Consider the following 11426-nt stretch of genomic DNA (forward strand, 5'->3'; position numbering starts at 1 on the left):
TCCATTTTCTACCGCTTGTCCCTTTTGGGGTCGCGGGGGGTGCTGGAGCCTATTGACTTTTTAATTATCTTCAAAGCCAAACAGGATATTAAAGTCCTTAAAGGGGTCATATTATGATTGTTTTCCCACTCTATAAAATAATATAAATAACGGATTAGATTTAAATAGCGCTTTTCTAGACAACACTTGCCAGCGGTCTATATAACATGGTGGTTCTTTGGTTAATATTTTGCATAGATTATGTTTTACAGACCACTTTTAAGCCACTTTCTGGCTGCGTCTTCAGGATGCGCCATTTTGTGGCCGGGCTTATTTACATGCCTCCACTTTGACAGAGTCTTTTCCCCGCCATACTGGTTGTAGTTTTGGCGATTTCATAGCGAGAGTACCGATAGTTTAAGTTCCAACTATACGCTACTTTGTATTCGAAATGGCTACAGCGAAGGATGCATGTACAAGCCAGTCGTCTCCACAACAAGAAGATAGAGAGAAAAAGAAAAAGGGAGCTTATTAATTTTTTGTAAAGCACTTTGAATTGCCGTGTGTACGAATTGTGCTCTATATATAAACTTACCATGCCTTGCCTATTGACTACAGCGCAGACTACAATGGTGGACGCGCGCAAGGCACTTTGGGTACATTCATACTATATATGGATAATTTGCTGACAGTTTTCCCAATTTGTGATGTCACCAATTGTGCAAATTCCAAACAGCTCGTTTGACGGAAGTAGAGAGGAAGACAAGATTGTTTTATAAGTATCTACGCAATGACTCCATGGTTTGATTTCAAATTTTTAGGACTTTAGCAGATCCTAAATACACAATAGATTAAAATGGTAAATGGGTTATTCTTGTATAGCGCTTTTCTACATTCAAGGTACTCAAAGCGCTTTGACACTATTTCCACATTCACACACGATGACTGTTTGAAGACATATACCGGTAGACTTACTACAAAAAATTGCATTTTGACAACAACCTTGTCCTCCCACCTTATCAATAAACTAGGTCCTTCTTTGCGGCAGAGGAGGGGTTCCGAACAGAATTCAAAGTTCCTCCGTTCCAAGACTGCACGCTGAGTTTCTGGGGTTTCTCAGATGAAGACCGAGCCAATATGGAAGAGAGGACTCTTAAACATGGTCAGTTTTTGGAGTATTATTTGTTCACATCCGAATCAAAGGACTTCAAACTTTTGTGGGCTATTCCAGTTGATTTACCCAAAGTGGGGTCACACAGGCAAACATGAATGTTTTATACAATTATTCAAAATATATATTTTACATATTTGTTTTGATATTTGTACAGTCTTGGTCAGATTACACATAATACTAAATATGGAGAGTATTAGCCTACACAGAGAAGATCAAGATAGCATAAACCAACATCTGATTGGCACTTGTCCATTAACCATGCCATCATATACTGTACTGTAAAATGTCTGTTTGTATTTACATTAGCTGGTTTAATGCAGTTCTTCTGCAATGTTGTTGTAGGTGGCAACTATCAAAAGGTTGAAAGTGAGAGTTGCACACACATGGTTGTGGAAGAAAATTCCGTGAAGGAGCTGCCATTTTGTCCGTTCAAGAAAGTCTTTGTGGTCAAACAAGAGGTTTGTTTTTTCTTATTAAACACACTTGATCCCCTGGAGGGTAATTGGGTCACCTCGTTAGTAACAGGAAGTCCACAAGCATTTGATTAAACCTACCTTTCTCTTTGTTTAGTGGTTTTGGGGAAGCATTCAGATGGATGCTCGGGCTGGGGAGTCCATGTATCTTTATGAAAAGGTGAGTTTACTGTAAGTGGATGTAACTTGTTCTGACTGCGGCTACATTGCGTGTAATGTATTGTTTTAACTTTGTTTGTATTTTAGTGTTCTGCATGATTTTTGTCATTGGATGTTATTTGAACATTTATTGTGTATAGCTTAAGTTATTTTACATGTACTTTTTGAGAATTGTTCTGTTAGTTGTTGCCTAACGAATTGTAAAATTATTACTACACAGTTAAGTCTCAATTTACAAATTTAATTGGCTCTTGAACAGGGTTTGTGAATCAAAAAGTTTGTATAGTGACGCAAATGTCGCCTTAAGAAACAATGTAAATATGAATAATGGCTTTCTGCCTCAACAAAAGTCCATATTTTAGTGAATGTTTGTACACTTTAAACTCAATATGAAGTGCTATACAGTACTGTATGTCAAAAAAACATAAGGTGGTAATGGATCAACTGTCTCTTTATTAACAATCCAAAACAACATCAAGCTGCTGTCTTCTGTATGCGCTACTCTGCAAACATAAACACATACAAGTCCCTTTGGGGCCCCCAAAAACGATCAGAAATCACAAAAATCATTAACCACCATATTGCTACGATAATAGACATTTAAAATACTGAAATCTACCTATATTAACATCAGTAAAGGAGGAGCTGACGAGAAAAGAGCGGACGAAGGGGGGGTAGCTCTTTTCCTCCGCTGTGAATATAAGTCTGCTTTGGTATACATTTTCAGAAAAGTCTGTTCTCAGTTCAATTAAAACTTGCTGTGATACGAAGCCTGCTTCGTTGATTCTCCCATAGTTGTGAGCACCAATAATATACTCCTCGCTAATAGTCTTTCTTTTTTTCTTTTTTTTTTACTTTATCCAATTCTTCCTTCTTCCTAGGCTGGTCTGTTGTCTTTTTGGGACTCATATTGAGTTAGCAAAATGTACAAAACTTGTCATAAGGCGAAAAACACAGAAAAGGCACACATGTTGAAGCGCAGAGAAGTGATTAGTAGTGTACTGCACAGCAAGTGACGTGGGGGGCTCCGCCTCCCCAAAAATGCTGCGCCTTGCTTTTTGCCTGCAGGCGGGTCACAAAATGAATGAATGAAGCGTTTGTACGCAGAGACATGGTTCGCACACAGGGGCATATTTGGCTTGATTTAAAGGTGTAAGGCAAATGTTCGCAATTAAAGGGTTTCGTAAATCGAGATTCCACTGTATTTGTTCTGTATATTGTTGTATTTTCTTTGGGATCCCAGGAAGAATAGCAGCATCCTTTGCTGTTGCCAACGGGGATCCAAATAAATAAACCTAGTCAAAAGGATATGCTTACATAGGAAAATTTAAAATAACAAAACATAAAAAGCAGTCTTGTTTAATGAATGGGATGAATGGTTTGCTTTTGGGTGATGGTCACAATGTTCATATTTGTTTCCTTGTTCTTCAGAATGACAGCCCAGCCATGAAGAAAGCTGTGTCCCTCATATCCATTTCCACCCCCAATAGTAACCGCAAACGTCGCCGTTTGAGGGACACACTTGCTCAACTCACCAAGGAGACAGAGATTTCCCCCTTCCCTCCACCACGTAAAAGGCCATCAGCAGAACATTCCCTGTCTATGGGTTCCTTGCTGGACATCTCAAACACCCCTGAGACATGTAAAGCCTTGGCCAGTATCACTATCGGTATGTTTTTCTAATTTTTTATATATACACGAATGGTTTCACTCACCTATTTTTACCCTGGCAACAGATATTTTATGAAATCTACAACGTTTGGGTTTTTAATCAGCCTCTTGTGATTACATTATCACACTAATCAAAACCTCCATGTCGATTGGCCAGGCCTGATTTAGAGATTCTAACTGACGTAAAACTGCCTTGTCTGTTATTTAGTTTGTTTCCACATTGTCATTCTCTTTTGACTAATACACCATGCCCTTAAAATAAACTACTGGTTGTGCAGTTACACAACAGGCAGCCAGGGGTTGCAAAGTGTGAAGGCTGGCGGAAAACCAGGAGATGAAGAGGAAGTAGCCAAGTGTCATGGATTTAAACCCAAACATGGAGCCAGCGGTACCACGCTTGTACCCAAAAGGAATTTTGTGTCAGTTTTTGCATACACATTGGCTACAATAAGGATGATGTTGACCAATAAGTAGAGTAGAAGAGGGTTGGTTGGTCATGTGTTCACCTAAAGCGAGGTACGAGGTTTGAATAATTGAGACTTTGATTTTGCCCAGCCCTGAAATAAAGTTTAATCTGAAAAAGATACTTGACCAGAAAGATCTGGTGATTTTGAGGAGGATCTGTCATTGTTAAGCAACAAAGAAATTATTTTAATAGGTATGCACGGAGGTAGAATGTGACGGCGGGTTTTGTGCCTTGCTCAAGGGAAGCAGACTGGCATTTATAATGGACGCATTGAGCTACGTTAATGGCTAAAGGTGGCATGTTCAAAAATGTTCTTGTCTAATCGGATGCAGTGTTATGAGTTTTGTCTCAACAAAATGCTATCCTGATTTTTTTCAGAGAGTACGAGGTCATCAAAATCTGCAGTCTTGCCCAAGCAGTCAGCACGGTGGCAAGTTTCCAAAGAGCTCTATCAAACTGAAAGCAACTACGTAGACATTCTCAACACCATTCTCAAGGTGGCTTTTTTTTAATTTACAAACCTTAATCTTCATACTGAATCATTGTGATATTATCGTGGTAGTTTGTATGTACGTGACAGTAGTTTCTGACGATTTGAGAAATGTGGTCTTACTTCAGGCAAAACACTACCACTTTGGTCCATTGGCGCCGCTAAAATCAACCAAAACTGAAAGATCTTTTTAAGTGGGGCTTTACGCTATTGTAAAATTAAACCTATAATTATTCATATCTTGACCAATTCATATTGTTAGTTACATCAAATATAACGGTACTGAAATAATGTTTAAGGTACCAATAGGTAAGAGAGATTGGTTTTGTATATTTGGGACCTGTTATGCAAAAGTTGGCCTACCCGGTGGTACCTGTTTTTGTGTATTTGGGATCTGCTTAAGTTCCGAAAGTGTGAAATCAAACCATGGAGACATTGCGAAGATATTTACAAAACAATCTTGCCTTCCTTTATACTTCCCCCTAATGAGCCGTGTGGTATTTGCCCAACTTGTGACGTTTTTCCAACATGTAATGTCAGCGGATATCAGCCGCCCCCGGAGCCACGGAGTGGGCTACACGGGCGGCCCCTCCGTTTGACCACCAAGACCGGGTCTCATGCACAATTTATCTCCTTGAAAGAGCACCACCGTCCTCTTAATATAAGCACATTTCACATTTTGTAGATCGCTGTACACGGGTATATCGTGGATATATTAAAGTACTTCCACATCGTAGACATGCTGTCTTTGCTCCAGACAACCGCGTGCTTCTTGTTTGTTATCAAAACATCCTGTTTAGGTGATCAACATGTTTTTTGGTGCATCACTAGTCTAAAATGCATAAATAATAGACTACATATACATTCATACAACATATCACATAAGGAACAAGCGGTAGAAAATGAATGAATGGATGGATGGAAATTTGTATTCACATTAAAGACCCTAGTTTTTAAAGTGTGGTGAATTTAATTTTATTGTGGCGATGTGCCATGATCAATTACATGTAGAGGAAACCCTGATGGAATGTGTCTATGAATGTTCTCATTCATCCACGTCATTGTAATCTCAGGGCATTCAGTCAATCGCAACTGGACTGTTTGGTTTGTCTTTGTCTCATCCGAGTAGGCTTCATCAGTTCATGCTCATAGTTAATTAGTCAGATCTAGTCTTAGACTTAGGTTGGTCAGATTTAGTCTAGCGGCTGGTGCCAAAACCCCAAATATTTATACTACAAATCTAGGAGGGTGTGCCTGGGCAAGGATGGTTTCGCCCTATCCTAGTGAGAAAAACAACTGCTTTGATGCAAACAAGAAATCTTACTGTCAAAGCCATCGACAGTCGTTAAAGTGTAATTTCCCCTTGTTAGCATTGAGGTATTGTGTGGCAGAACGATCACTGTGGCAGAACGATCACTGTGGATCAGCAGTCCAAAATAGTCGGAATCACCCACGTTAGCGTTCCATTCAGTTGTAAACAAATGGCATTCTGGTCATTCAAGGTGACCAGAATGTTTCTAACTCCTGTTATTTGTTGGAGGCCAAATTGCAGAGTCTTTTTGGAATGGTTCAAAGGACATTGTTGTATGTGGGAGACAGGTGGTGTCACAGACCACATCCTCTGTTTAGGGATGGTTTTTCAACCTTGACACTGAACTGATGAAGCCTACTCGGATTAGAGGAGAAACGTCTTCTAAGACGAACCAAACAGTCCAGTTGCCGGTACCGTACAACCAAAATGCTTCCATACTTCTGTTTTCAACTTAGCAGGAGGTTCCAATAGTTTTCCGTTCTGCTTGCCGGCACTGGGCCGGGGATTATTGGAGATGTAGTTTAGTTCTCAGACCAGCCCACTGAATAAACAAATGTTGTTTATGTTGAAAATTGTGCCACATGTATGTATAATGAAAAGGGGTGACTTCCCAAGTGGTTGTAATTCCTAAATGGTAACATTTATTTTTGTGCAAGACTATGTGTTGTTAGTTACATCAAATACAGTATAACGGTACTGTATCTAGAAGCAACATGCTCAGAAAGTCATTGCCACAGTCCAAAGTGACTGAATGTTGCATCTAAAATGTCATTGTGTTTTTTAGTATTTATTTTGAGCTAACATATTACATACACATATTGTTTTATTTCAGCTGTTCAAGCTTCCACTAGAAAAAGAAGGTCAGGTGGGTGGACCCATCCTGGCCCCAGAAGAAATCAAGACAATATTTGGCAGCATCCCTGAAATTTATGAGGTTCACACCAGAATAAAGGTAATGTGTGTGTGCTTGTATACTGCACTGTTGTTGTCAGTGTTTGACCACTTTATTGTCAAGATTGAAAAATAGATCTGTGTGTCGTTTCTTTTTTAGAATGACCTGGAGGAGGTGCTGAGAGATTGGTCGGAAGACAAGAGTATAGGAGACATTGTCCTCCAATATGTAAGACAGAAGTTTCACATTGTACAAAGATGGTTGTTTTTACTGATTCTAACATTCAGCCATTAAAGGTGCAGTAATATTTGCATTTGACATACATACTGTATAGACAGCCAAGTATTTTTTATTGCTTAGATATATTGTTTTATACACGCCTAGATTTAACTGTACCATCGTTCATGTCTTGATTTACTTTTATTTTTAATACGCAACTGGTACAACATAGTTACATCGTCTGTGGTTTTAATCTCCAAACAACCACACACTAGGTAAAGTTTGACTGTTGAAACTAGAGTAAAATGTAGTCTCTTTTAACCAAAGCAATCTGTGAAGACACCAAACTACTGCAATTGCTTTTTACCTGATAACAAATGGTTCTAATAATTTAATTTCTCATATCTTCTCTCCATAGTCCAAAGAGCTGGTGAAGGCCTACCCGCCCTTTGTCAACTTTTTTGAAATGAGCAAAGATACTATTGTCCGCTGTGAAAAACAAAAGCCACGCTTCCATGCCTTTCTCAAGGTACCACTTCTCCAACTTGTACTCTCATAATGTACTTTTGCATCACATCCAACTATATACATACTGAACATGTTTTGTAACAATATGCCATCTTCTTATTTGGTAGCCATTTGTGAAAGATATAAATAATTCAGTGTAGAGAGAAAAACACACAATAATCAAGAGGAAGCCAGCCACATTTAACATAGAATTGGAGTGTACATGTACAAGGTGTACATTGACAATATTGGTGTGAAAGTAAATTATTTAATGGTTCTTGTAGATATTAAAATGTACATATGTTTACTAGAGAATGTTTTTTTTACTCTTGAGTGAGTTTAGTGGTAGAGGAATACTTGTAGTGTTGAAAGGGATATGTGTTACCTTTAAAATGCTGCAAACTAAGTATGAAATTATTCATGACTAGGGATATAACGGTAAACAGTAAAATGATAAACCGCGGTAAAAAATTTCAGACATTATTAATACCGTTTAAATTTCTAATTAACAAAAATGTCATTTATTAATGCATTTTTGGCAACACTGCTTGCTTCCTGAAAACTGAAGCGCTGCAGCGCATGCGCACTACCACCTTCACATGCACACAATCTCCTGCGCATGTGCACTAGCGCCGTTAGGCTCCAGAAAACATGGACTTTGCTTTGAAAATGTTCCCTTCGAGTAAACTGAGCCAAGCGCTTCTAATTCCGTGGAGTGTCCGTGTGCGCTTAAAAGCGCAATGCTGTTGGAGGAGAAAAATATTTGATGATGCGGTTTCATTTTGAAAGTGCAACTTGCGTCCGTCCGTCAGCTGCTGGGACTGAGAGTCACCATGCAGCAGGCGAAATGTCTGTAACGTTGTCACAACTGATTTATAAAGTCTTTAGTTTGTTTACTGGGATGCTCATTGATCCTTTGTTTAACTGCTACCATTGTCAGAGTTCCAATAACATCAATACTAGCTCAAATGTTTTGTAATCTCATCAAATTGAACACATGCTGAATTGTCAGTGAGGCACAAAGATTGTCTACATTATTTTTTAGTATAGTAGTAGTGTATAATGATACAACAGAAGTGTAAAAGTTACCATAGAAACACAATTGCAGGCACGCGTTGTGCTGTACTGGGGTCTAACCCTTATAAAATGTCATTTTATTTTGTGACTATCAAATGTAATGTGTGTTACTTGCTGTTCTTGTTCCAATGCCATCAATAGATCAACCAGGCCAAGCCAGAATGTGGAAGGCAGTCGCTCGTAGAGCTGCTCATCAGACCAGTACAGAGACTTCCTAGTGTGGCTCTGCTTCTAAATGGTAAGTCTTATGTGTGTCTTCAAGCAACCTTCTTACTTAAACTATTTCAACCCTTTTTGAAATGACCTCTTCTGCCACCTTCGGGTAATATTTTTTCTTTGCCACGTATGTATTTGCAGACATAAAGAAGCACACGTCAGATGACAACCCGGATAAACGGACACTGGATAAAGCGATTGAGTCGCTGAAAGAAGTAATGACGTAAGTTTGTCCTTAGTGTCGTTTGTAACTGTCAACCATTATGTGATAATTTCACCAATTTATAGCCACAAGCACAGATATAACTGAATGAGGTTATTTGGGAATTATCGTACAGATAATTATCAGGATGATATTAGGAATTATGACGTCATACCGATAAAATTGTCAACATTTAAGTATAGCTCTCATAAATGAACACATTTTTAAAAAATCCTCTAAAGAAGTGAGATTTTTCGTATTGTGTTTTAGGTGGCTTAGGATGAGCAAATCAAACACTCTTTTTTTCCTGCTCGTGCTGTAAATGGCGTATCGAACCCCCCACCTCAACCCCCGACTCTCGAGCTCACTGTAAACAAACATCAATGAACGACAATTAGAATGAGCACCTCTGTCGGAAAATTACACGCTAAAATCTGCCTCTGTTGTTTACACGAACGCCTGTAACTTTGTGTAAATAAAGGGTGAATACTCTCAGGGCACAATCCCCACAAGCTCTAGGCCTTGCTTTAAAGTGCATTGACTTATTGGCAAACATTGTCTGTTTGAGTTTATTAAGCCAAGTTATCTTACCGTAATTCCTGGGTTATAGCTCGCACCTAGAAATAAGCTGCACCCATCTACTTATGTGTACATATATTAGCCTCACAAGTCTATAAACTGCAGGTGTACACATTAAAATATGGAATATTTACACAGGCAGCTATGTCTGGCCTTTTGGGGCCTGTTAATAGTGGCGGATTTCCTTTCGATGCGGTGGCTGTTTCTTTTTTCGATGGCCTGGTCGATTGTCTTCAGCTTTGGGTCTGATTCGTGTGCAGTTTTTTGTTCCTCTCCATGACGAGGGCGATTGCATAACACGCTAAATGGCTGACTAAATGATTGTGTGAGTGCGTTGGATTTAATTTGACCTATTCCATTAGTCTGATAAGACGGTAAAAAATGTATTGGCGGCATGTGAAGCCTGTGAACATGAAAAAACAAGGACTCAGTTATAGGGCAATTATAGCAAGAAAATGTGATGCTTTTTTCTTTGACGTTGTTTAAATTGTTTACCATTTGAACTGACTGTTGTGTGAGTATACATGAGTAGAGATGGGAATCTTTGGGCACCTCACGACTCTATATCGATTACTAGATCCACTCGACATCCATTGCACCGGTCGCCCGGTCCCCTCCAAGGTTTGTCATTGTATCCCATTGGGTTGAGTTTTTTCTTGCCCTGATGTGGGATCTGAGCCGAGGATGTGGTTGTGGCTTGTGCAGCCCTTTGAGACACTTGTGATTAAGGGCTTTATAAATAAACTTTGATTGATTGATTGATTGATACAGGAGCTACGATTCAATTAAAAATCATATATTGATGCATTTTTAATTTATGTATATTATTGCAGTTTTACATTTGTTTTCGTTTCACTAAATAAGTATTTATCACTTGCACCTTTCAAAAACAGTGCATTTGTAATAAGAAACAGTTAAATTAATTCCAATTACATATATTAAATTAATGGAAATGTGTGCAAAACTGGAACATAACTGCCCTAAAATAAAGGAACTGGTCGAATATCTCTGTGAGGTGGCTCGCTGCAGTCAGACAAATTTTAGAACCGTCTGCATTTCTTTAATTACAATAAATAAATCGATTATCGATTATTGACCTTTAATAATCGATTTTATATAGTCATCCTTGTCCGAATTGCGATGCATCTAAAAATAGATTATTTCCCCCACTTCTTTACATGAGTACGTTGTATTAAGAACACCATTTCGGTTTTGAAGACATCTTTTAAACAGGAGCACGGGAGTCATGTAAAAAAAAAAAGTTTTTGTTTCCACTGTACTGATATCTCTACACCCTGCAGTCACATCAATGAAGACAAGAGGAAGACTGATGGTCAGAAGCAGATCTTCGATGTGGTTTATGAAGTTGACGGTTGTCCCGTAAGTTTGAGCAGGACTTTCCTGTCTTTTTTTGTCTCTTCTTAGCAAAATTCTGTACCTGCTTGACCTGGGTGATATGTTTAAAAAAAAACAAAAAAACCCTCAGATTTTCACAAAAAATTGGATTAAACATTTTTTCCAATTCTTTTTTTTTTTTAACCCCGCCCTACTTTTTAAAGAAACCAATGAATACAAATGACAGAGATAATTCAAAACAAGTTTTTCTTTTATTTGATCAAAAGCCAGTAGTTTCAACTAACATTACATCTTACTCTTAGCAAAATTCGAGTTTGAATAACGTTTCTTTAGACCAGATATAAATTGTACTTTTTATGGTATAATGATCAAAAAACTAAATTGACAGCTTCCTCTGGCAGGCAATAGTTCTGTTTTGAACAAATTACTTCCGATAACAAAAATATAGTATTGTACATTGCATTCAAATAAGTAATCTCTAACATTGAGATGAATACAGAGCAAACTTAAAACTTCAGTCTTGGATAAAATTATTCTGTAAATAAGATTATAGTATTGTACATTATATACAAATAATTAATCCAGCAAAATATTGGGAGGACTATAAGTGGGTAAACACAGACTTTTTCATTCACACATCTTCAAACATCAGTG

The 11426-nt window shown here is 38.2% G+C and overlaps 1 protein-coding gene and 1 long non-coding RNA gene across 5 annotated transcripts in view; one reads left to right on the top strand and one right to left on the bottom strand.

Annotated features, from left to right (window-relative positions):
* Positions 1 to 11426, bottom strand: part of LOC133635149 (uncharacterized) — a 110073-nt gene that overhangs the window by 33011 nt on the left and 65636 nt on the right. The window lies entirely within an intron of this gene.
* Positions 1 to 11426, top strand: part of ect2 (epithelial cell transforming 2) — a 66833-nt gene that overhangs the window by 26412 nt on the left and 28995 nt on the right. For all 4 annotated transcript variants that reach the window (XM_062027985.1, XM_062027983.1, XM_062027987.1 and 1 more), the window contains exons 9-19: positions 1011 to 1141; positions 1496 to 1611; positions 1724 to 1786; positions 3217 to 3454; positions 4301 to 4419; positions 6557 to 6676; positions 6776 to 6844; positions 7254 to 7364; positions 8561 to 8657; positions 8777 to 8858; positions 10718 to 10796. In XM_062027985.1, the coding sequence (XP_061883969.1) occupies positions 1011 to 1141; positions 1496 to 1611; positions 1724 to 1786; positions 3217 to 3454; positions 4301 to 4419; positions 6557 to 6676; positions 6776 to 6844; positions 7254 to 7364; positions 8561 to 8657; positions 8777 to 8858; positions 10718 to 10796 (1225 nt within the window). The remainder of the gene's footprint in view (positions 1 to 1010; positions 1142 to 1495; positions 1612 to 1723; positions 1787 to 3216; positions 3455 to 4300; positions 4420 to 6556; positions 6677 to 6775; positions 6845 to 7253; positions 7365 to 8560; positions 8658 to 8776; positions 8859 to 10717; positions 10797 to 11426) is intronic.

The sequence above is a fragment of the Entelurus aequoreus genome, linkage group LG19 (assembly GCF_033978785.1).
Source record: "Entelurus aequoreus isolate RoL-2023_Sb linkage group LG19, RoL_Eaeq_v1.1, whole genome shotgun sequence".
Classification (NCBI taxonomy): domain Eukaryota; kingdom Metazoa; phylum Chordata; class Actinopteri; order Syngnathiformes; family Syngnathidae; genus Entelurus; species Entelurus aequoreus.